The sequence below is a fragment of the Chionomys nivalis genome, chromosome 1 (assembly GCF_950005125.1).
Source record: "Chionomys nivalis chromosome 1, mChiNiv1.1, whole genome shotgun sequence".
Lineage (NCBI taxonomy): Eukaryota > Metazoa > Chordata > Mammalia > Rodentia > Cricetidae > Chionomys > Chionomys nivalis.
Window position 1 is genome coordinate 174294173 of NC_080086.1, and position 24925 is coordinate 174319097.

The 24925-nt window shown below is 50.2% G+C and overlaps 1 protein-coding gene across 1 annotated transcript in view; it reads right to left on the reverse strand.

The window, feature by feature from the left end:
• Positions 1-315: 315 nt before the first annotated feature.
• Snd1 (staphylococcal nuclease and tudor domain containing 1) overlaps positions 316-24925 on the reverse strand; it is a 408394-nt gene continuing 383784 nt past the window's right edge. Inside the window, exons 17-24 of the mRNA XM_057771546.1 lie at positions 14463-14651; positions 8543-8684; positions 5615-5738; positions 4757-4826; positions 3865-3978; positions 2304-2507; positions 1289-1333; positions 316-1189 (exon numbers count right to left, since the gene is read on the reverse strand). Of these exons, the coding sequence (XP_057627529.1) occupies positions 1124-1189; positions 1289-1333; positions 2304-2507; positions 3865-3978; positions 4757-4826; positions 5615-5738; positions 8543-8684; positions 14463-14651 (954 nt within the window). The 3' untranslated portion in view covers positions 316-1123. The remainder of the gene's footprint in view (positions 1190-1288; positions 1334-2303; positions 2508-3864; positions 3979-4756; positions 4827-5614; positions 5739-8542; positions 8685-14462; positions 14652-24925) is intronic.

The window sequence follows — 24925 nt, forward strand, 5'->3', positions numbered from 1 at the left end:
TTAAAGATTTGAGATCTCTGATTAGAGTAAAAGCCAGCTCCCTCAGTAGGGCCTGGGATCCTTTCCAGAGGTGCCTGTTATTTCAGTCCTTTTCTCCAAGGGCTTTTCTGGCTATTTTTATTTTTTATTTTTAATGGTATTTGGGACTGAACCTAGGGCATCATGTATGCTGGGCAAGCAACTGCACCATTAAGCTATAGGTCAGCCTTTTTAAGGTTTTTATTTTTGAGACAAGGTCTAAGTTGCTCAGGCTGACCTTGAGTACTCCAGTCTAGGCTGGCCTTAAATCCATGGTCTCCCTGAAGCTGGGATCACAGCCTGAACTGCCTGGGCCAGCTTGTTCTTATCCAGTGTAAGCTCAAAGCAGGAACTGGGGACTTCTCATTTGGCTTCCTTTGGGGTCTTTGCTGGGCTCAGGCTGTGGATGAACCCAAGGGATGATCTAGCATTGCAGGCCATGCTACTCTGAAGCTCAAGTCCTGGAGGACAGTCACATGCAGTGAGTCTTAGATGTCTGCTTTTCCGCAAGATGGCTGTGGTATCCACCAGACCTCCTCCTGGCTGGGGCCAAGAATCCAGTCTTCTGGCTCTACCACGACAGTAAGGGTTGCAGACAGCAGGTGCTATTTTATTGGGTCTCAAAGCTTTAAATACAGAACAGGCTGGTGAGAGGGCAGATGCGGACACACTCGAGTTTGAGAATGGATGTATCAGAAGTCACATAATCAACACTTGGACGGAGTCTGGGAAGAAGGGTGGTCTGGGGTAGAGGTGGGTGCCAGCTGGGAGCTGCCTCAGGTGCCATGATTATCCACTTCACTAAGACAAAGTCATTCATGGTTCTTTCCTGATTTGAAGACAATTAAAAAACCCCCACAAACCCTCAAATAAAAATACAAAATCATCCGGTAAAGACTGTGGATGGCAATGCCACTGTGATGGTCTGCTCCAGCCTCAGGCTCCCACCCCAGCTGCAATGCTACCCGCCACACAGGAGGGTTCTGTACACTGAAGCAAAGCTAGACCCAATCTATGCTCCCTCAGCTAGGTCTGGAGTTGAAAACGGCCTCCTGGCAGAGGGAAAGGGTCTGGCATCCGTGGTGCTGGGGCCAGGCAGTTCTCCTTAGCGGCTGTAGCCAAACTCATCGGCGTCGTCAGCTCGGAAGTCTCCATAGCGCCACAGGTTTAGCTGTGAGAGAGAGGAAGACAGAACAACATGGTTCTTCAGGGATCTGGGGTCCAAGGGAGCCACACCTCAGCACTTCCAGGAGCCCAGGCAAGAACTCACCCTGGCACTCTTGGCTGACTCCTGCGCATTCAGGTATTCTGTGATCTGTGGGACAAGAAGAGGGGAAGTGGTCAAGATGGAGGTGTTCTCAAATGAGCAACTAGGAGCAACCAAGCATGCTGCTGCAGGGTACAGTCACACTGCTGTCTGGAACTGCTCAACCCGATGCTGGCTAATCCATCTCCCTGCATGTCCACCTGGCTATTTATCCCAACCCTCAAGTCTCTGATGAAACACCACCTTCTTCCTATCATGTCTGACGGCCCCCCGTTTAAAACTATGCAACCCACCCCGATCCTCTGGACTAGACTTCTATTTCCCCCTTTCACCCACAGTTATCACCTTGCAGCATTTGATTTGATTAATTATGTTCATTTTCCTTGTCTCATGCTGGAATGTAAATTCCACAAAGTAGGGGTAAGGTTTGTCTGTTTTCATTACAGAGTGAACTCATAGAAAGTGTTTATCATCATGACGTTGGCAAAGGGGTTTCTGGATGTCAGAGCCGTTACGAGTAGCTTCATGTGAGGACATCAAGATAGCCAGTGCCTCTGACCCACAAACCACCAAAACACCACGTGGACCTGTGCGCTGAAGGAGCTTCGTGATGGACTCTTTTGGAACATGGCTATGGGTGGTCCTGGGTAAAAGGACTTGGAGGCGCCAAGCTAGAGAAAAGAGCTGGGAGGGAAACAGTTTTGACCCTCTGCGTCCCCTAGGAAAGCTCCCTAGTCTGTCAACCGGGGCGCATGCAGAGGGAGCGTCCTGCTTCAGTCTGCAGCTGCATTCTCAGCCAACCCACAGCTAATTAATTTGTGCTTTAATTAGATTTTTTAAAAACCCCAGCAAACCCAAATCCATTATCTTTCCCCAGCAGGACTGGAGGCTGGTGGATTCCCTGCTTCTGCACCGGCTCTGGGTACAGTCCCCAGTCCCTCATCTGTGACACTGTCGGTACAGGGCATGCGCTAAGGGCCTGCTTCCAGGATGGGGAGCCCCTCTCCAAATCACGTACCACTTTCTGGAACTGCTTCTCCTTGCGCACCTCCACCATGACCAGTCCCTCCTTCACCAGGCCCAGCCCCACATCGCCTTTGGAATCCGCGAATTGCAGTGTAACATGGGGGCAGCTGGCGCTCAGGTGCTCGACATTGAGCAGGCACTGAGTGTTTTGAATGTCCCGCACCACACTATCCACAGCATCTGTGCGAGCGTCCTCCTGGACAGGGATATAACCATGTTAGTGAGGGGGATGTACGAAGGCCAAACAAGAGCTGCCTGGGTCTCCAGGCCTGTCTGTCCCTGGACCTCCTCCCTTCAGGTCTCTGTGAGTGACAAGCCGTTCCTGGATATGAAGGAACCCTTCCTCTACCCCAACCAACTGCACATGAGCCATTCTTACCACCAACTTTTGGACCTATAATTACCCACCTTATGCCTCTGAGGGAAGTGGCTTTTTCTGCCTAAAGTTGGTCCAGTGATTGTCACTCAGGCCTCTCTAAACTTCTGTGGTCTTGCTCCAGCATGTAGACCCTACCATGTGGATGCTGTTCCATCACTCATCTCCCCATCCTCACAGCGCTCCCCAGCTCAACAATGGCATTGCCCACATCGTCTGTGATGTTTTCCCTTTGGCACACTTTGTGACAAGGTGCTTCCCACCTTTCCACCTGCATCCAGTGCCCCGTCCTTGGAGGCAGCGCCTAGGCTGCTGCTCATGCACCTTTACCTCAGTCTACTCACTGGAGCTCCCTGGGGCGGGGCGGGGGAGGGAAGGGGCAGATGCCGCTGACTGGTTCTCTCTTCCTGGGAATTGGGGCCACTACAATTCTGGGTACAGATTCTACTATCCTCCCTTCCCCCTGCCTCTGGGCTCCTTGCCCCACCTTGCCTGTACCCCCAAGTCTCCCCCTTCCTGACATAGCTTTCACATTACTCTGCACCATCTTAAAGCTCCCACGGTTCTAATGTCTAAATCCACAATTCTAGGTGTGATCTTTCTTCCATACTGGACCCTGTGTAGCACACTGGGGATCCTCCAAGTTCCTCAAACTGTTCCTCCTTTCCCTTGACCAGCAGCAACACATCCCTATGTCAGGATTCAGCGCACATCAGCTTCCCCGCCTTGTCCCACCGTGTGTTTCTGAGACTTGCCCCCACCCTTACTTCCCAGGTGGTCCTGGCGTGGCTACCCTTATCTCTAGCCTAGATTGTCAGGACCATTTCCAAACCATTCCTTCCGGGGTACCCCCCACTTACAAACCTATCAGAAACATATCTGACCATGCCATATTTTGGTTAAAAATGCTGTTGCTTCTCTACCTGTCTTAAGATACAGAGAATAATCTCTTGCCAGGACACACAAGGCCACAGTATCCAGGCCCTTCTCTCTTGCTGTGGGGATGGAGTTTTTATACCAATGCAATGTAACTCACCAGGCCCACCCACTGCTTAAGAACAAACCGAATTGCTATCATAAAACACATTTCCACCTTCTCTTCCCAGGCTGAGGGGCCTGTAGCAATGGCTACGTCAGTCTGTGGGTCCCCCTGAAAAGAGGACGAGCCTGTACTCACATCTTGGGGCACCTGGATGAAGGCGAAGGCATACTCTGTGGCTTGTGCTGGCAACACACGAGTGCTGAAGGCAGGTGGCAGGGTACCCAAGCGGGTAGATGGCAGGATCTCTCTCTATAGAGGAAGCACCAGGACAATATCATCATACCCAGTGATGTCACTTGCTTTGGGGATAACCCTCTGTATCAGGCTGCCGGGAACTTATTTTGGGCCTCTCCCACTTGTTTGGCTCAGTTCCATTTTGCTAGTCTCCTAGGCTTTTCTAGTTGGTGAACCAGCTGCTAGTGGGCAGCTATTACTCCATGCCTGCTCACTGTGGGCCTGGTACTGGCATACCCAGAGGCTCCCTGCAGTTAAGATAATCATGGAGATACTGGGCTTATCTCATCACCCCCCCTTCCTTTCAGTACCTTTCTCTCTGCCACATGGGCGCCCTGTCTAGTACTCCCTAGGGGAGGGTGCTCACATCAGGAAGGGTCCTGGCAGTGCTGGGTATGCCTCTGGTTCTGGCCCAGGTACCTGGAGTCACTCCAGCTACCGCTTTACTGTCTGCTTCCAGGTACCCAGTATGGTCCCAGACCTGGACTTTCTGCTAGCAGATCCTCATAGCTCATCTTTGAGGGCTGAAAGGACAGTAGATGGGCACTGCCACACCTCAAGAGTGTCAAATTCCTTAGGATCTATTAGTGTTTGAAAGCCTCTGGCCACATCTACCTGTACTTCCTAGTAGTTCAGGGGCCTGGCCTGTTTTACGAAGAGCAGAGGTACCCAATGTGTATGTCCCATCAGTATGCAGGACTTTTGAGAGATGAGATGGATTTGACTAAGGGATCTACCAAAAGCCTGATAGTCTCTGCCTTGCCTGTCTTCCACCCTGGTCCCCAGCACTCACATTGCCGTAGTCAATGTAGAAGACATGCACTTTGGCAGGGGACTCCACTTTTTCTACCCGAGCACGGTACCTGCAATGGCATCAATGGTTAGAGTTTGCAGAATAGTAGTACCAGGAACCTGATGCCTGGGACATAGCACTTCCTGCCCAGGGTCTCTGGGGTCACAGAGGTCAGTTTTCAGGGTATGGAGGTCCAGGCTCAGGGAGCTCTGGACAGCATCTATAGGAGTCGGAGTGGGGCTGGGAGCAAGGAGGGAGAAGGGAACATGTGGAGCAGATTAATGTGTCCTTGGGGCATAAAGCAACAAGAGTAATGACTAGATTGATGCCTGCTGTTTAAGCCCAGCACACTAAACAGCAGCTGTAATTAGCCGGCAGATCTGTCTGGGAGGCTGCAGCAGGGAACACATCCAAGTCACTTCGTCACCCAGGGAAGGCCATGGGCTCTGCCCTTGGTAGATCATACATGAGTGACCTTCCGGCCTGGAAGTGCGCTGCTTGTATCTGAGACAGCAGAGGTGCAGGGCTGGCTGGTAGGTCTGGGCTCACTGTGAACAAACCTCCTTGAGGAGTGAGGGCTGGATTGGAGGGTATCAATCACCAGTCTTACTATCCTGGTGTCCCCAGGAAAGGGGGAGTGGTACCATTTTATTCTACAATCTCTGGAGGTTGGCTAGATGACAGTACCCCTTCTCCCTGACTGAAGGTGGGTACCCTGGGGATCTATCACCAATGACCCAAGAGAAAGCAGATGCTGTACAAATGCCTGCCACCTAATAGCAGCTTTGCAGGCCTGGGCCCTAGACTGCTTCTCCACCCTGCTTAATCCCAGTTGCCCTGTTGGTCTACGTGGCTTACCATTCTCCATCTACAAATTTGGCAATGCAGAACTCTCCCCGGCGGGGGGCGTAGGAACCCTCGACAGGAGGGTGATTGGAGATGTCATTGCGCATGTTCTCCATCAGCTTTTCCAGCTGGGTGCCTGTAGAAAAAGGGCAGTGAAACTCGGGGCCTGATTCCTGGGTGAACCCAGGGACTGAGTATTGTGTGAGGTTCCAGAGGGCACCAAGCACTGGTTACCTCAGCCAATACAGGGCAGCCCTCCTTTGTGGCTCCCACTCAAGCAGCTTCACGCCAGCCACATTCAAATGTGAACTGATGACTTGCTTTTATCTCGGGCCTTGCATGCACACACCTTTCTAATATACTGGCCACGGCGCAGGAGCCCAGGGAATGTTCCTGGACCTTCTAAACTCTTTTCCCAGTACTAGGGATGTAATTCAGGGCCTGTGCATCCTAGAAGTAGACCAATGAGGTACATTCCTTGTGGCTAAGTCTTGACTGAGGAAGTAGATAGGAAAATGGATACTGAGCAAGGGTGAGCAGCTTCAAGAATAAGGGCTGTTAGCCTACACCCCATGTCTTAAAAGAGACAGCTGGATTTCATGATTAGCAGGAGCCAATCTGCCCAGTGTCTCTTGGAGGCAAAAGGATGGATTCCTTATAACCACAGACAGGAAAGGACCTCAGAATCAGAGCCTTGAAAGATGAGGGGGAATTGAGTAGAGATAGAGGCTCCACCTATTCAAACAGGCACCCTAGCCCTTGCTACTCTGTAAAATTCATGCTGAACAGCACTTCCAATGCTGCCAGGTTGGGCTCCCCTTTCTACCTCTTCTCAGCAGGGTGCAGCGCCCCACTTTCCTGCCCAGTATTCCTGCAGAGGGTCAGCAGCCCTTGCTGCTTACCTATAGCTCCTTGACCAGTTTTGGCACCGCCCGAGGTCTCCTTTTCCTTCTCTGGCTTCTTCCTGCAGTGCCTTCCCTACCCCGCTTTGCCAGGCATCAGTCCCCTGGGGCCTGTCCTTTTATGGCCCTGCTGGCCCAGATTCTAGTTCACCCTCACAGCCTCCTTGCTCTCTTCCACCTTGTAGGTGAAGACAGAGCTGGCATTCTTCTTTCCCTTCAGGGCTGAGCTCCACTGTAACAGGTGCAGAACACATGTTTATTGTGGTTAAACTTGCCACCATCAGCCTTTTAAGTTCCCTGTCTGTGTTTATGTTTCTGCCATTACACTGTGAGCTCCTTCAGGGCACAGACCACAGCTCACTTGTTTGTTTACTTGCACAGAGGCCTGGTAGGATTCCCAGTGCATGCATGGTGCTTACTAATCCGACCATACTGAAATGATCTCTGCATATGCACACACGTCCTCTTCTTAGGCTAATGTGCACCCACAGTCCTGGCATTCATTCAAGTGAGTGGTGAGGCCTCTGGGCTCCTCCAGAGTGTTCTTGCTCACAGATCCCCAAGCTCCAGGGACTGGGAAGCAGGCTTCACATTGACAGGTGCTCCTGAACTGGTCTACTTGTAGTTTATTGGATTTCTGGGTTCCAAGGCAACAGAAAGAAACAGGTTCCTGCCTCCTGCCAGCAGCACAGCCTCCTGGAGGTCCTTAGATAGGGTCTGACTGGTCACTCGCAGCTCATGTTTTTGTCAGATCCTTTGTGAAGATGAGCTTCAGCAGGAAGGGGACAAGGTGAGAGAGAGGATGTGCCGTGAGGAGCCCAAACGGTTCAGAGAGGGAGGCTACAGATTTTGTTCATGTATTTACCAGAGTCAGCAGCATTCTCTCTGGTACTTATTACGATAAGCCAGTGACAATATTCTAGGAATATGGACTTTTTCTAGTCCTTTTTCTTTCCTATTTCTGCCTTGGATACCATTCTCTCCAAGCATCCCGGCTTCCTACAGCGGCCAGAGACAACTGAGGGAGTCGCACAGAAGCTGGTACTGTCAAGCTGTGCCTCTGAGCACAAGGGACCAGGAAAGGTGGTCCTTCCTAGTGGAGCTCTCAGGTGAATCTTGTCCCCGGTCACAGCCAGACCAGGATGAGGAATAGGGAAGTTTTCCTTAGTGAAATGACACTACCACCAAAGCAGCTGACTGGAAAATATCATTTAGAGGGGAAGTGGCTGAGATGGGCTGTTGGTAACTTGGAGCAGGTCTGGGAGTAAGATGGAGAAAATGAGGCAAAAACCTTATCCTGCCATCCTGGGGCTGCCCAGATCTGCACACCCCACCGCCAGGATTTTGCTCCTTGGACCCAAAGGAGGCCCTAAGAGCGTACCCCAGCCCCAGGCAGCACGAAGAGGAGGGAGGTTAGGGGAAGTAAGAGAGGCGGATGTGGCTGCTACCCCATGCCCTCTAGAAATCTGAGGTCTCTGGTTGGGGACCCTGGCCATCCGAGGCAGACAGAGGATAGGAGAGAGGAGAAGGAATTTCACAAAGACTGCCAGGGAATAGCTTCCCCTAGAGCCTGCTTGTTGCCATGGAAACTGGCCACCACACTTCTATACTAACCTCTGTAGAAGCCCCCACAGAGAGAGAAAGAGAGAGAGGGGCAGGCTCCTACCCCTCTAGTTTGTCCTAATAAGCAGGGATCCCTGACCACATCAGACAATCTACTCCATGATTCCTGACATACTCAGGCAACAAATCCTCATGCCCAGCCCTGCCAGGGGTGTCTGGGAGTAAAAGCATTACCTAAGAGTCTCAGAGAGCCACCCAGATGAATCTGTAATGTCACCTGTCCTCAGAGGACCTGCCTGGCCTGCCACATCCCCAGGTCCACTCCAAGGCTCACTTGTGAGTTTCTGAGGTGCCCCTTAGGCCCAGAGAGATGGAGACAGGAGCAGTAGCAGTTGTACGTTCCTTGGGAGAGTCTGGAACTCTTGGGCTCCCATGCTGGGATCAGCATTTTAGGCTTCAGCACACAGTCACTCACCAGTCTCCACGTCTTGCACATAGAAGTGCAGGTCGTCTGTGATCTCAGTCACAAACACGGGCTTGTAGCTGGCGGAGCGCTCCTTCTCTTCCAGCACAGGCAGCACCTCCTCTACAGGCTGCTCCTCGTAGTGGGCCCAGACCTGTGGGAGGAAGGACATCAGCTAGGGGCTTTGGGTAAATGGGGTCATTCTCTAATCCCAGCACTCAGGGAGGCAGATGCAGGCGGATCTCTGTGAGTTCCGGGCCAGCCTGATCTACAGAGTGAGTTCCAGGTCAGCCAGGGTTACACAGAGAAACCCTGTCTTGGAAAACAAAAACAAAGCTCCAGGATCTCACCCCAGGCTTATTAAATTATAATCTAAAGAGCTAGGGGGAGAATCAAACCAAAACCAAACCAAGTTTCAGATGATCCCACGCATAGTAGAGCGTGAGGATCCCACCACTGAGCTGCCACGGCTTTGGGCTGCCTGCTCAGTTCCTCTGGTTTCAGATCTCCACCTCCCCTCCCATAGTACACTCTGCAAGGTCACTCCTGTGGCTACCCCGCTTCCTCAGGCACTCCAAACTGCGGAGCGGAGAGGGGGACTTGTCTCTGTGCAGAACTGTATCTCCTCTGCTCTGAGCCACTCACCTCTAGCAGGTTGCTCTGACCTCAGCTTAGAGGCTCGGCCACCCCTCTCCACCCTTCCCTCTCTTCCTTCCTTCCCCAAGTCCTGTGCCAGAGCTGCAGCAGCTCAGAAGCTGATTCGACGTGACAGCGCGTCAAGTCCAATCCTGCGGCCAGGAGATTAGCCAAGTAGTGAGGCCTGTCAGAGCAGGGGCGGGAGGTGGCTCTCCAGCTGAGTAGCAGGAAGCGGCTGGGGAGTCAGGGGATAGGACCACACGTGGCATCATGAAGACATACAGAGAGGGAAAGGAATGGTTTAGTATTAGCCAGAAACCTGCATGCTCACTGGTGCCATGCACCTAAGCATTCTCCAAGGATCTATGCATTTGAGCCTCACCATAACCTTTTGAATGAATATAATGCTATTCCAATTTTGTAAATGGGGAAACTGAGGTACGGAGGTTTGCAGTCAGAAGTAGGGCCCTGGTGCTGGCCGGGTGTCCTGGAGGCAGCAGGCAGCACAGGGCTATGGGAAAAGCTTAGAAGGCAGGGGTTGTTACCCTTTACCTTGTGTTTGACTTGAACAAGTCATCTCCTGGTCTACTTCCTTTGATTAGAACATTAACATACAGTCACCGATATTCTTAGCTAATGAGCAGAATCTTGGGTGGCCCCTGGAAGGAGCTGAAGGGCAGGTAGGCTGCAATTATGGAACCTCCTTGGGTTTTCCCCAAGCTTATGCTTCGGCCTTTCATGTGGTATCAGTGTGTGTTTTTTTTTTTTTTTTTTTTTTTTTTTTGGTTTTTCGAGACAGGGTTTCTCTGTGGTTTTGGAGCCTGTCCTGGAACTAGCTCTTGTAGACCAGGCTGGTCTCGAACTCACAGAGATCCGCCTGCCTCTGCCTCCCAAGTGCTGGGATTAAAGGCGTGCGCCACCACCGCCCGGCCAGTGTGTGTTTTTCTATCAAAAGGAGAAGCAAGCAATGTGAGCTTTCTGAGTTTAGGGGATGCTAATGAGAGTGGTTAAGATCCGCCTAGGCCTAAGCTTACTACCTGCTACACAGAGAAGTGCTTTCCACGGCGGCACTCGTGGGGCTGTACTTTGTGGCCGGACTCCAGTTGCCAACATTTGTCCATCATGACTACCACTGCTCTCTTCCCAGCACCGAGAGACTAAAGACATGCACCAGCCACCCTGGTGGGCCAGGAGAAGCAGGCAGTGAAATGATAATGCACAGCTCTGTCTCCGCTAAGGGGTCACAGGCCCATGTACCTCTAGCTAGTCAAATTCCCTAGGAGAAGACTTTGGGGGATCGTCACAGGCTGTCAAATAAGGCTTTGGGCTCTTTTGCTAGGCTTCTCTGGCCGCAAGGTATCTACTCAGCCAGTCATTCTTATCGCCTGGGCTCCCAGACCCTCTAGAGCCCTTGGAACTCCACAGATCAATAGGACTCACAATGCCTCTAAGACAAGCCTGTCACCACTACCTTGAACAGCTGGAGCCACCGCCAGTCACCTGGCTGACCCAGCAGTCTTCCCCTTACTGCCAGCACCCTGCTTCTCACCTTCCATCTCTCAGCACCCCATGCTTCAGCTGTCTGCAGCAGCCCTTTCCTCTCTCCTGCTCGGCCTAATGACAAGATCTCTGTGTTTGCTGGCTGACAGAGGGAGTTCTGGGTCTGGGAGCCATTCAGAGACCAAGCCTACCCCGCCCGGCTTCCTGGCTGCGGCTGCTGGGGAGGGTGCTCCTCAGCTGTTGATGAATCTGGAGGAGACTGACAGGGTGAGAGCAGAAACTGCTAATGAGTCCTCAAGTGAAAGAGCCTCAGGCGACAGCACTGGGTTCCCTCCCTGGGGAGAAGGGGTGGAGCTTTGTTCATCACAGGCTCAGGTGGGCAGCAAGCAATAATGCAAACCAATGCCCGACAGATGCTCCCTGCCACAGGTTTGGTAGCTCCAGGTCGGCTGGAGGACAAGGGGAGGCTATCTTCTGGGCTGAGAAGACAGTGAAAGCAAGATGCCTACCTACGGAATGGCAGTTCCTTGTTTCCCTAAGGGGAGAGGGGGCAGCACAGCTATTCCTTGGGACTTGGCAGCCAGTGGTCCTATGTGAGTTGGTAAATGCCAAGTCTCTTTTTTGGTGTGATGGAGTCTGTCTGCTGGGATGGGTGTGGTCCTCACCCTTAGAACAGGTCCCCTTGTAGGGTGCTATCTCTGGAGGAAAGCCCTATAGTCTCTTGAGCTCACAACTCTGCTGTGCTCTTGGCTGGAAGAATCTTTGTGGATATTCCTCTTCCTGGACCCATGAGAAGGTGACAGGAAAATTCAAAGACCTTTTCTAGAAGGATCAGTAACTGTGTACACAGACACTCAAGAGTTAGGGAGGAGCTGGGAAAAGACCCCTATGGCCAAGATGTTTTCCAGGGAGATGTGAGTCTGGTCTCGGCAGCAGGGCCCAGACACAAGGAGCCTGGTAGAGTTAGTCTCCCCTGATCGTGAGCCATTTCTGGGTGTATTAATGCTCTGGTGGCAGTAGGTTTACGGCCAGGCTGAAGAAGCATCTATTTTCTTCTTTGGTCTGTGTTGGAGCAAAGCACTGCTGTGCAGCTTCACAGCTCTGGCTGTAGCCCTGGCCTTTTCCCTCCCCTGCGCCTGCTCCAGGCTGTTCTGCAAAGCAAGTGTCTCATCTTCTCAGGTCCCTTCTACACCTGGGGCCTTTTAGGACCCCCTGTTGCTGCAGCTACTATTAGGGAAGGAGCCTATTATGCTGGGCACAGGAATAGGTCAGAATGGGTCAGGATTGGGGCTGTCTTCCAGGTTTCTGCACCCCTGGTCCTTTCTCTTCTTTGTGTTTCTTCCCAGGGAATCCCAGACCCTCTTCCTGCCAGGAGAGAAAAAAGTGTACAGGGAATTCACAGGCTGGAGTCTCTCCGATCTAAATCCTATTTAATATCCCTGCTCACTAGGTTCCAAGGGTGTGACTGGCATGGAGCCAGGGTGGCAGAGGCCTTCAAATGCACAGCAGGGAGGCCAAGCTCAATAAAAACTAATCAATGGTTAATCCAGCCACGTTCAAGACCCTGCTGGGATGAAAGAGGGAGAGAGGAAAAGGGACAAAAAAAAGAGGAAGAGAGAGAATGTGTGTGTGGGGTATCTGCCACCTGTGACTCCCTCCTTGTTCCTATCCAGAACACCCAAGGGCTGAAAAAAGGGAGGGTCTTATGGGGCACAGGGAGGAGTTAAACCCAGCAGGGAGGCAGCTGAGTTCTCTAGCCAGACTGAGCTTCTGATCCTAGTCTGTATTGAACAGTCTTAAAGAGACAGCTCCTAGGCTTCAGCATCTTCGGGTTCCTCCAGAGACACAGTCACTAATGCATGCGTGCACGGCCACATTGTCCAAATGGTTCTACAGCACCTGCTCTCACAGTCTCTCAGCACTCCCTTTCCTGGTTCAGCCTGTATGTATAAACATTTGCACATTGTAAAAGAAACATAATCCTTTACTCCTCAATAATAGAAGCAGTCCTCAGGAGGTCACAAGTGGGAAATGTTGGGGCTTTTTTAGGGTCACCTGAGATACCCAGGTTCCTAGGCTCCAAACTCCTCCATCAGCTGCTAACTCTTGAGACTCACTAACAGGTTCCACAGACAAAGCTCCTTCCTAGAAGCAGCCCCACTAGGAGGTGAAAAGCCAGGCTGGTTCCTCAAGATCCTAAGTGGACTGGGATTTGCAGGGGAGGGACCCACGGGGAAGGTGGCCCAGGATAGAGAATTGTGTGCTGCATTTTAATTGGATTGGAATGAAAATGTGCAGCTCATGTAAGTAATTAATCACTGGTAATTACTCCTTAGCATCATCAAGTGGCACCAACAGAATGACAACGTGGGTTTTTTCAGACAAGTCTACTGTGCAGTAAATAAGGATGCCTCGTGCTGTACCTGGCAAGGAATCTAGCCAGCGCCCTCAGGCCATATAGCACTTCCTGACCTCACCTGAGTCCCTCTTGGACAGACCTGAGGAGGCAGCGTCTAGGCTGCTAGTGAGTTTTCATGTGCTGAGGATTCTACCCTAGGCATAGATACTGCCTTTGGTTTACAGCCTTGGCCCTCACTGCTGCCAGCCTGGCCCTCTACGCATCTATTCTGGGACAGCTGAACCTTCTAACAGGCGATGCACTGTGCCTCCAGTCCCTGCCTCACAGATGACACAGGAATGGCAGTCTTAAATTCAGCTGTCATAAAGAGTGTCGCCCTCCTTCCCTGCGTAAGTCAAGGCTGTCTGCTTCCCCACCACTCTCAGGAGATGGGGTTTCAAGTGGGCAGGAACTGCAGCAAGGAAAAAGGGAACCTCTTCTGATGCCCTGAAGCTCCTCGAGACCGCAGATAGTCTCCTGTGCCTAGTCTGGGTTTCTGGGGCGCTTCCCTATGAAATCTGACCACCTGTGCTCTCCTGCCACCAAAGTGGGCAACACCCTTCCCAATTCCCAAAGGATGACTATGGACAGAGATTCCTAGGTCCAGTAATGAAAGAGGAAGGAGGTCCTGAGCCAAGAGGTAGCTGCTTTGGCCTGAGGAAGAATACAGTGTGTTAGGGGCACAAAGCCCCCTAACTCCTATTGGCAGGTGTCTTGGCTTTGGGAAGTGGATTTCAAACCAGATGGCTGCCCAATGGGGAAGGAAACATTTATTCTTGGAACAATTTATGGTTTAGCATAGTTGTCCCACGAAACCCTCTTCAAGCACAGAGGAGCCCTGACAGACTGGTGGCTGGCTGATTTATCCTATTATTAGGTAGGCTATAAGTCAATGGAGACAGGCTAGTATGGGAGGGGGTCAGCCCAGCTCCCACTCCTAAGCCACAGAGTTCCTTAATAGTCAATTTGCTTCCAAAAGCTGCTTTGAACCCACCCTGTCTCTTCAGTGTCCGCAGAGAGATAGGCTGTAAATCTGCTGTTCTAAGGGCTTCCATGCACCTCACTGGGCTGCTTCCCTGCAGGGGTAAGAAGGGAATTCAGAGGTGGGCTGCCCAGACCCTTGGTGGGCTCTGACAGAAAAGGACAGGATGACCCCAGGCTCTTCATCAGTAGTGTCCTGGTCATTTCTTCTAATGCTCCAGGGTCATCTACAGTATCCTGCTGTAGGTCTGGGACACTCCTGGCAATCTTACAGACTGACAGCCTCTGCCCACTGCAGGTCCTTAGAAGGCTATGGCCTAAGGTGGTACCTTACCTTTGGCTCTGTGGTGTGTGGAAAGGAGGAGGTAAGAAAAAGCACATGCCACGGAATGATTAGCATACTCCTGTACTTGGTACCTTCTCTTTCCTCTGCTTGGCGGCCTCCTCAGCAGACAGGAGGGGCTTGTAGTAGGCGCTGCGCTCAGCAGTGAAGTGGACCTTGGAAAGCGCTTGCTCCACCAGCAGGACGGAGAGGTTCGCCCCGTCCATGTGGAGCCAGCCGATGAAGTTGCCAGCCTTATCCATGCTCTCGACCTCCACCTCCACCTGGGGACAAAAGACAGATGTGTGAGTACAGTTATGCACAGGTGCAGATGTGAAGGTCGAGAGTGATGCCAAAGCTCTCAAGCCTCAGTAACTCCTACATTCATTCTACATAGCAGAGGCAGCTAGAACCAGAGAATTCTTGAGAGAATGTATTGTTGACATGGGCGTAATGATGTTAAGGACCCCAATGCCTTAGTCCCATGGGAAGTAGTAAAACCTTCCCCACACGAGTCTCAGGGATGACAGCACCTTCCTTGAGTGTGGCTAGGAAAGCTGACAGTGTGCAGCAAATCTCCAAGTAGCTTTTCCACCCATCAGGCTTATAGCCTGAAGACAGCTCCTACTGAGTTAGCTAAACCTGCCTCCTTGTTCAGCTGTATGTATATGTCTGTATGTATATGAACCCAGCATCCCTATTCAACAGTAAATAACTATACACACTGTGCTTCGGTGTCTCCATCAGGGAGCTCAGGCCACCTGATCCCAGCTTTTCTGTGTTGTGTGTTTTGTCTTTTCTTCATGTCCTCGCTGCCCCCACTTAGGTCAATCCTGGCAGCTGTGTAGAGCATAGCATTCTAGACTCATCATTCTGCTTTCTTTTCCCCCTTCCTCTTCGTATGGAGCTCCTGGGGTGCAGTTGACTCACCTTGGTTAAAGGAGGCCCTCTGCTTAGTGTGTAGGAGTGAGGGGAGAAACAGGCTGAATATGGTGCACCCCACCCTACCTCAACCACCACAGTTCTTGTGGGGAAGAAAGGCAGGCTCAGGAGCAAGCCAATCCCTGGGGAAAGGGAGACTGAATTCTTCCAGGAAGAACCGAAAGGATTAATGTTTAATGGAGGTAATTAAACAGGCTTCCAGAAAGCAAGTGGGGGGAGAGGGAAAAGAGGACAGGTAAGGCAGAGGCTGTGGGTGGAGCTGTATTAGCACACAGGGCAGTTTGGGGGAGCAGGGCAACTCCAGAGGTCATCCTTCATAAGGGCAAGTGGATAGGTTACCACAAGCCCAGACATGCAGCAGAGTTTGAGGGTCTTAGGCCATTTTCATGAATGGTTCTATCCATAGGACCCCAGAGCTGGCACAGACTCTGTTCCTCCAAGTTGGTAGCTCAGAATTGTGTCCTTTGGGGAGGTTGCCCTGACCCAACCTCAGAAAAGCAATGGACCACAATAAATTCCTTCCTTCTCTCTCAATCCCTGTTCTTCCTCTGCTAAAGGGACTATAAAAAGCCTTTGCTGCTAAATGTAAAACTTGTATTAATTTAAATGGCTTCAAGCTCGATTAAGCAATAAAATGAATGTCTAAATACCTGGGAATTCTCAGAGCCTGAGCTGGTGCCAGTGGCAGAGGGCTAAAAGGAATGAGAGGGTAGCTGGGAAGTGTCCGGTGACATTACTCTACAAAAGTAGAGAGAGGTGGCTGGGTTTGGAGGGCAGAGACAAAATAACAGAGATAAAGGTAAAGGGGAAGGGTCAGGGAGGAATTTCTCACTGCTATTTTGCTCCTTAGACCCGTTCCTAATGAGTGGAAATGCCAGTTTAAACTGGGGTGTAGCAACCAAGGGGGCATGCAGAGTTCACTAGGGTCTGCAGAAGAGAATAGATTCCATCTGGCCTCATTGTTGAGTGTGCAGGTAAACCAAGGCAAGGGGGTGGAGTTGGTGCTAGCTGGGGCAGAGCCAACAAATGCAGGTGGTCACCTTCTCCCCAGGCTCCCCCAGCTTGTCTCAGGAACAGTCCCTCCTCCAGCTTCTCTGTTTTCTGAGAGGTAAAGCCGGCCCTTCCACCATCCAGACATAGGACCCTGGAACTCTTCAGCAGAGCTACATGTAGTGGGAAGAATCAGCACTTTTGCCCGGTAGGTGCTAAAACAGGCTTCTCCTTGCTCTGAGTCTAGCAATTAACTTATGAAGAAGAGCAAGGGATGCTAAGAGTTCAATGCTCAATCTACCTCTCAATAGTTCAGGGCACTGCAAACTTGACTGTCCTGCAGGGAGAGGACCTGGTGAGCTGAAGGGGCCATCAGGACTGCAGTAACAAGACAAAAATCTGGGATGGGCATGATGTCACTGTGGAAGAAGACCACCTTTCCTTTGCCTTAATTTGCCAAGTTTTACCAAACAGGCTAAGGCCAAGAAGCAGTAGGTCCCAGAAGAACTCGGGGGTGGCAGTGGGAAGAACAGATGGGCTGGCTGCCTTGTGTTTGGAAGCTCAGGGGACATGTGCCCAGCCAAAAGCAAATGGGGCTGGTTCAGTTCCCAGCCAACATAGAGTCTAAGCCCACACCAATTTCCTCCTTCTCTGACCTGTCATGTTCCAGAGTTTTAGTAGCCAAGAGTTTGTTACCCCCCACTAAAACAGAGGCTGTCGTGTCCCCCCTCCCCATGGCCACATCACATCCCTCTAGGCTTGGCAGGCCCCCAGGCAGCTTGCAGTGGGCCAGTGTGGTTTTCTGCAGCGGGTTGGGCTGTTGGCACTGATGTAAGAAGCTCAGAGATGGGTTGCTGAGGCAACCAGGCAGGAACAATCTCTCTCATCCTACACAGTGCCATGCTCAGACCTCGCTACACATGGCAAACCCCAAACTGATACCAAATTCTCTGAAGACAGAATACAGATGCTTTCTCCAGGACTTGCCAGGGATAGCCCAACTAGTGGATGGATGTATTTGGGGCTAACCCATCAAGGAGCTGTGGGCTCTCCCTGGCAGGCAAGGCCAGACCTCCCATGTATCCAGCTTCTTTCTGCCTGCCACTGATGTGCTAACTTGGGCTTGACAAGTCCCTGGGCCCAGCCAGGAGCAGAGGAAAGAAATCTCTGGCCTCGGGCAGTGTGCAGCCACTGTTCCATCTGGGGTTGTAGAAGGAGATAAAGTTGTTGCCAGTAGGGTACAGCTTCCTCTTCATTACAACTGCCAATGACATAGTAATTTCTCAAACAAAGGCTCTCAGGGGAAGGTGTCCGGGCTACTGTTTCTGCAGGCTTCCGAGTTACTTGGCTCCTGGTCTCTACAGTCAAGTTCCATGCTATAGCTCTACTTTCCTGGATATACCTAGGCTTGGATAGGTGTTATCTGTGACTCTTCTCTAGTGTGGAGAATTGTGGGCCTCACGAGCAGAAGTTAAGCAGGAAGCTTTCAGAGTGGAATGCACGGCCAGCCTTCTTTACTTGTCTCCTTTAGACTGACTGCCAGGAACCTGTGGTATAACAGGTAACTAAATGAGGATCTACGCCCACACAAATTCTAGGTTTAACTCCAGGACTTGGACTTCTGACATTCCCTCCTCACTTCTCAAAAAGAGCCACGGATGGCTGTGTTTATTAATAGTTCTAGAGACTTAGAATATTTAGAAGGCTGAGGCAAGAGGATCACTTGAGCCCAAGAGTTCAAGCACAAGGCAGGAGGCATCTGTTTAAAACAGACGCTACACAGAGACAGATTAATTTTTGTTTGTTTTGAGGCAGGGTTTCATAAAGCCCAGGCTGGCCTCAAGTTCATTTTGTTGCTGGGGATGACCTTGAATTCCTGATCCTCTTGCCTAATTGTGCAAGGAGTGTGCCACTATGCCTGGTTTTATTCTTTCTACTTAGAGTGCCAGGAATCAGTCCAGGGTTACGTGCGTGCTAGGCTATTCCTCTGTCCACACACTCCATTCTTGTTATTCATGGTAGTATTATAAAGTGACCATGAAGACTGAATTAGAAAATACTGAACCATTATTCCTAGAGGGAATAAAAGGTTTAGAAGGGCTATAGAAATGGCTCAGCTGTTAAAGAGCAAAGGCTGCTCAATCATCCAGAGGACCTGGGTTCAATTTCCAGCACCCCCATGACAGCTCACAACTGTCTGTATCTCCAAGTACAGGGGACCTGATACCCATGCCAAAACACTAATGCACATAAAATAAAACATAAGTAAATGCTTTCTTTTCTTTTAAGATGGGGGCGGGGGTTTGAGACACAAGGGTTTCTCTGTAGCTTTGGACCCTTTCCTGAAATTCACTCTGTAGACCAGGCTGGCCTCAAACTCATAGAGATCTGCCTGCCTCTGCCTTCTGAGTGCTGGAATTAAAAGGTGCGTGCCACCACTGCCTGGCAATAAATGCTTTCTTTAAAAATAATAATTAAAGAAAAAAAGGTTTAGAAATCTAGAGTCTCTTATTACCTGTTTGCCAAATATCTAACCTTATTCTAACTAAATGTGTTTGTGTTTAAAGACACCTTATTTAATATGTATCACTGATTCATTTACACCAAGCTCTCAGCACCATAAAAGGTCAGACCTGAATGATAGTTATGTAACATGTATTTTTTCTTTAAGGTAAATCCCAGCTTTCTTGACATACTCTTGCTTGGGACCATTTTCTATGACAAAAATCACTAAGAAAAAAAAATCACTTGAGTTTGCTCCCTCCAAAACTCAAGACACTAAACAGATCACAAAGAGAAAAAATTATTTATACTCTGAGAGCTAAAACAAGAAAGCAGAGTTATCTAGGCATACTGCACTGCCTTTAATCCTAGCACTTGGGAGGTGGAGGCAGGCAGATCTCTGAGTTCCAGGTCACCCTAGTCTACACAGAGAGCTCCAGGCCAGCTAAGACTACATAGTGAGACCCCCATTTAAAAATAAATAGATAAACTAAAACCTCAAAACACTAGGCACTGCGGTCTATGCCTGTAATCCTAGCACTTGGGAGGGAGAAGGAACAGGTAGGAAGACCAGGAGTTCAAGGTTATCCTCATGTATGTGGTGAGTTCGAGGCCACCCCTGGCTTCTTGAGATCCTATGTCAAAAAGGAGGTGGCAGTATTGCTTTGTTCGACCTGAGCTGGGATTGTGCCTGCCAAGTAACTCAAGCATCTTGCCATGCTGCATGTTTACAAATGACTGCAAAAGCACAAGAATTGATCTTGGGGTTAGTGAGCATGTAAATTTGCAAACACAAAACCTGCAAATGAAGAGGCCTGACTACATATAGATCTCTGTAGGGAGAGCTATTCCTTACAAGTTTCCTCAGATTACAGACTGTAGCTACTAGAGGTTTATTCCTGTGAAGTATACAAGAAGCTTGCTCTTGCCCAACTGGCGATTGCAAGCATTAACCGAGATCTTATCCATGGAGTGCTGTGTAAACTGCAAAAAGCTATCTGATACTGCCGCTTCAGCATCTCGGAGTGTTTCTGACGTGACTTGGGCTCAGTAGTTTCTGTGGGGGGGACTCCTACAACGCACGGGACACAAGGAATCCATACGGACTGCCATACTCTAGGGGTGGGCATTTGGTGTTTACATCTGTGAGTGGTCATGGTCTTGAGGTACTTCAGGGTATGTGTGTGTTTATATAGCAGCAGACAGTGGCTCTGCAGTCTCCCTTTGGGTGTATAACAGAGCTGAGGCTTAGGTGAACATGGTTCTGGAGGAGGCAAGTACTTCCTGACAGACTCTAAGGGGCTTGGGTCACTGAGCTGACGATCAGATGTGATCATCAGGAGTCAGAAGACACTTGTGGGTTGGCGTACTTGCTCTTCTGTCAGCGTCTCTAGGCCTCTGCCCTTGATATTGGGGGAGTGACTGTGGGTTTTGTGGCTGCTGGACACCTGAGCTAGACCAGGCTCAGTGAGCTGTGTTCTGCTTGGCTTCAACGTCACCTTTTCTGGCACCACCCACAAAAGGTCACCCAATGAATACTTGGGGAATCACTTTGTTGCTTCTGGCTTTCAGGGAGCTAAGTGTAGAAGAGAGGTTGAGAATGTGGGCTGTGGAGACAGATGGCCCGAGTTCAAATTCATCTGGTAAATAATTTAACTTTTCTGGACCTTAAAAAAACAAAACAACACGACAACAACAAACCATGGGAGAAACTTGGGATTTCAGCAATACCTGTGTATAAGTTGTATACACAGTGTATAAATGTTTCCTCCTCACTACTATCACCACAATTTTCCCTGCTACCTGGTAGGAGAACTTATTTCATGCTCAAAGGTTTTCATCCTACAAATAGAACATCAATTTAACCAGGGAATGAAGCTTTTTTTTAATACTCAAAATCCTCCCAGAGCTTGGAAATACCTACTGCCTGGGTTGTGAGGAATTAGAAAGCACATGGATTTGGGAATCTGAAAGACTGTAGTTCAATCCTTCACACTAGCTGTGAATTTTGGAGCAGACCAAACAATCTCTTTTAGACTTTTTCCATTAACAAGTCTAGAAACAAGGAGGGGGGATCTGTGCACTAAGTGGGGTTACATGAAATGCTTCTTCTCCTATCAACTAATGCCAAGAGCTCCGGGCAGGTTCTACAACTCTGGGCTGGTGACATGCAAAAGCTGTCCTTCTTGGTCAAGCCATGCGCTGAGCTCTGCATACTGGGGATCAGTCCCTGATTAGTGAGCCCTGTTGTTCTCTGCCCTCCCAATGGAACTTTGGGTTTTTGACACTGGGGGTTCTTCTGAACAAGAGAAGGTAAGCCAAATGGGATTGACAGGAAGTACTCAGGTATGAGTTACTCCCCAAATCCACCTAAACAGACAGATGCCTATCTGCTTGTGTGTGTATTGTGAAAGGGTGGGAGCCGAGAGTCAACCATGCCCTGGGAGACAGAATGCTAGAGACACAGGACCTGGTCTGTTTGTGTGGGCTGGGGCAGCCAGAGGGACCTTCTGCCTCACAGTGGGACACACCTTCTTGCTCCCCAGCACATTAATGTGCCACTAATGAAATTGTTCTGGCTTATTTACCAAATTAATAAACAGCACAGGCTGTTAATCTGCAAGTCTCCTAATTACTGAAGAAGAGCTCCTGGTGCCCAGGCAACGCACACACCTCAGTGCCCGCCCAGCTGGGCTGTGGGCTCTTCCTTTCTGGCTGAGGCTGGGGTAAGAAAGGCAAGAAACGGGAGGAGGAGGAAGAAGAGGAGGAGGAGGAAGAGGACTGGATGCGACCATCAGTGCTATTGTAGTAGAGGGAGGATGGTGGTGACCATCAATTTGTGTCATTTCTACAGCTTCTCTCTCAGTGGCCTCTGTGCCCTCACTTCCAGAAATATATACTCAGTTTCTGTCTCCGCCTCCAAATTGTCCCCCTTTCCCCTCTTGTCTGGATTCTGTCCAGCTCCTTAACACAGGAACTACTTCAATCAGACAGGCAGTGGGGCTGAGTCATTCTCCTGCTCTAAGTGGGAACATACTCCCTGCCTGGGGTGCAATGCAGGCTGGGGAGCCACTTGGGGTTTGCCAAGGGTGTGGAGGAAGGGAGAGAAGGAAAGGCCAGGCAAAGCTGATAGTTTCATAAATGCTAACCCCTTCTGGCCTTCCTAGCCATTTGGCTTACAATTTCTGAAATCTCTCCTTGATAGGAATGTGAGAGCGCAAGCACTCTTGGGTTCGACTTTAAAACTGCTCGGGTATTAAACGAGAGGAAGTGAGCTCAGCCTGCTCTGGATGCCCAGGGGTACTAAAGAGCAAAGGTGTATAGCCACATCCTCCTCCTAAGGCTCTCCCGGGGTCCTGGTGTAGGAAGGACATAGAAAAAAAAGAAAGTATGTATCAGAACTTGCCTCTTCTGAGTTAAGTAAGGGAGCCTGGGCACCAAGAACAAAAGAATTAGTAGATCTGGGAAAAACAGCAAGGTAAATCCATGTTCCAAGCAATGAACACAGGCGGTCAAAGGAGATGGTTTACACGGAGTTTACTGGCTATGGGCAGGGACCACACACATATACCAGCCTTTCCTATGTTTGCCAGATGGATGGAGAACAGTAGTCTCTCCCCTAGGCAGAGCCTCTGCAAAATGCCTAAGGCAGCACAGAAAATGACTGAAGCCTCCCGTCAGCCTGGGCTCCATGGCTTGGGAGCCTGGAGAATGCCTGGAACACAGCCCCAGGGTGCCCCCAACTCCAGCCCCAGAGCACCGAGAAAGGAAGACTATGTACATGTTGTACACAGCTGCAAGTTTCTCCAGAGGGTGGGAATCTCCACCATTCTCATATGGGCCTGACTCATGCTTTCAACTCCCTCAAGTCACTAGTGACAGGCAGACAGCCAATGGGCATGGTAGCGCATACAGAACTTTGGAGGTTGAGATAGGAGGATCATTGAGTCTAGCTTGGTTTACACAATGAGGTCTTATCTCAACATAATCACCACCATCACCAAACCAACCTGCCAACCAACCAACCAACCAACCAACCAACCAACCAACCAACCAACCTGCCAACCAACCAACCAACCAACCAACCAACCAACCAACCAACCAACCTGCCAACCAACCAACCAACTACTGAGGACTGGTAGAAGGGAGCTAGGTCACCGGGATATGACTTTTGGAAGGACCAGCTTGTTACAGAAGAGCAAGTCCAGCGTCCCCCCCCCCCTTTTGTCTTCCGTTTGTGCCATATACTGTTTTTCTCGCAAAGGTGCTCCAGATACGATGCCAGTGCTGGTGGCAATGCATCCTCTTGGGCTTTCCAAATAAACGCATTAAGAAGCAAAACAACAACAAAACCAAACCACAAACTACCTAGTATGTATCATTTTATTCTCTTTTAGCAACACTAGACGGTCAAAGACTTCAACCCACTCATTCTGCCCAGTCTTTTGTGAGAATGTGAGTAGAATTCCAGGGCAACCAGAGCATGACCGAGATCCCTTTCCGACACAGAGAGGGAGCCATGCTATGGAGTGTGTTTTCCACTGTTGCTGATGCTGCATGAAAGCTGTAGTGTGCTGCCACGGCCGGAGTGTGAACGCGAAGAGACACTTCACCTTAATATAGTAGCAGTTTAACACGGCCAACTCAAGGCTTCCCCTCGCGGCCACACACATACCAACTTCTTTCAGAGATGATGAACATTAACACAATGCAATTAATAATTCAATGCTCTGGGAGCTGGGAGGCTATGCCTATGAAAGGCCTCCTGGGTCTCATTACTGTCAGTGCAGTACAGTGGGGAGTGGGCAGGCTAGAGGCAGGCAGCAGCAAGCTCTTTCATGTGCTGCTGGCATGTGTGGCTCTGTCCCCACCTCCTTGAGATGCCCTTTCACCTCTACATTACACGATCCTTTATTATGTTCAACCCAAACTAATAATTGCCTTTCCAATCTCTTCTCTGACATCTTAGCACCAGGCTATGCCAATGCACCAGGGATGCCCAGAAGTCCAGCCAGGGTGGCACAATAGCAAGAGGGGCCAAGGAGCTACTGGAAATGCAGGGTGAGCCTGCATAGCAAGTGAACTGACTAGGCTAGAAGGGCTTCCTTCTCCTCTTCTACCTCTAGGGTAGGGGTAGGATGATGACAGGGTGGGAATACACTTTTGGTCCTGCCTGAGGCAGAGAGGCAGAAGCCAAGGCATTAGTATCGTTGGAGTCTGCTGGGAAATGCAAACCTGCTGACTCCAGGCCTTTGCAAGCGGTAACACAGTTTACAAACTGACGCAATCTGTTCCTTTGGTGCAGACAATAAGGAAAGCAGACTGTTCATCTTCCTAGGAAACCCCAGGCTGGAGGCCGGAGGGAGAGTTAACTCTTTCTTCCCCAAGCTTCATGCAGGGAGTGTGACAGAACGGGGAAGTGCTTGTACCACCGTTCCTCACTAAGCAAGAGGCAGGCTTTGAGATCTTTTAAGTGGTGCTGACCTTTCTGGTGCTTGCTAGCTAATACCGAGAGCGGTCCTAGCCAAAGGGAGGTGTGAAGACTGCTTTCCATCTGGTGCCTCCACACAACCTTCCTACTAGAGACCTTTGCTTGGGTCAGGAGTCCTCTGAGTGGCCTTCTCCCAAGCCCAGCCAGTATATTGTCTGGCTTCAAAGCTATAACTGCCTTGGAGGGACAAAGTTAGGCTTCAGCCTATTTTTGTAGTAGGAAAATCAATGTGTCTATGATCTATGGAGTTGCCTGAGGTTAGCAAATCTCTTGCATGGACTATAAGTAACTAAATGTCCTATCAGGTCATGTTCAAGGGCAGTTTCCCATTGCAGACCCCAATTTTTAAACTCCTTTACTGACACACTGTGAGCAATGCCACTGTGAGAACTCTGCTATTAAGAACCACTTAGATTGGCACCCACGGTTATTTCTCTCCCTCCCATCTATTTTGAAAGGACAAAGAAATCACAAGACTTTGGGTCATACCCTCTTTCTGCTTCCTTAGGCACCGGCTTCTGTCAGTCATCCTCTACCCTGCCTCTCTGCATGCTTTCCCCATCACTCTGCCTACTAAATCTCACCCATCTTAGGAAACCTGGCCTGGCCACCCTTTTCTCCCCATCCAAAGAG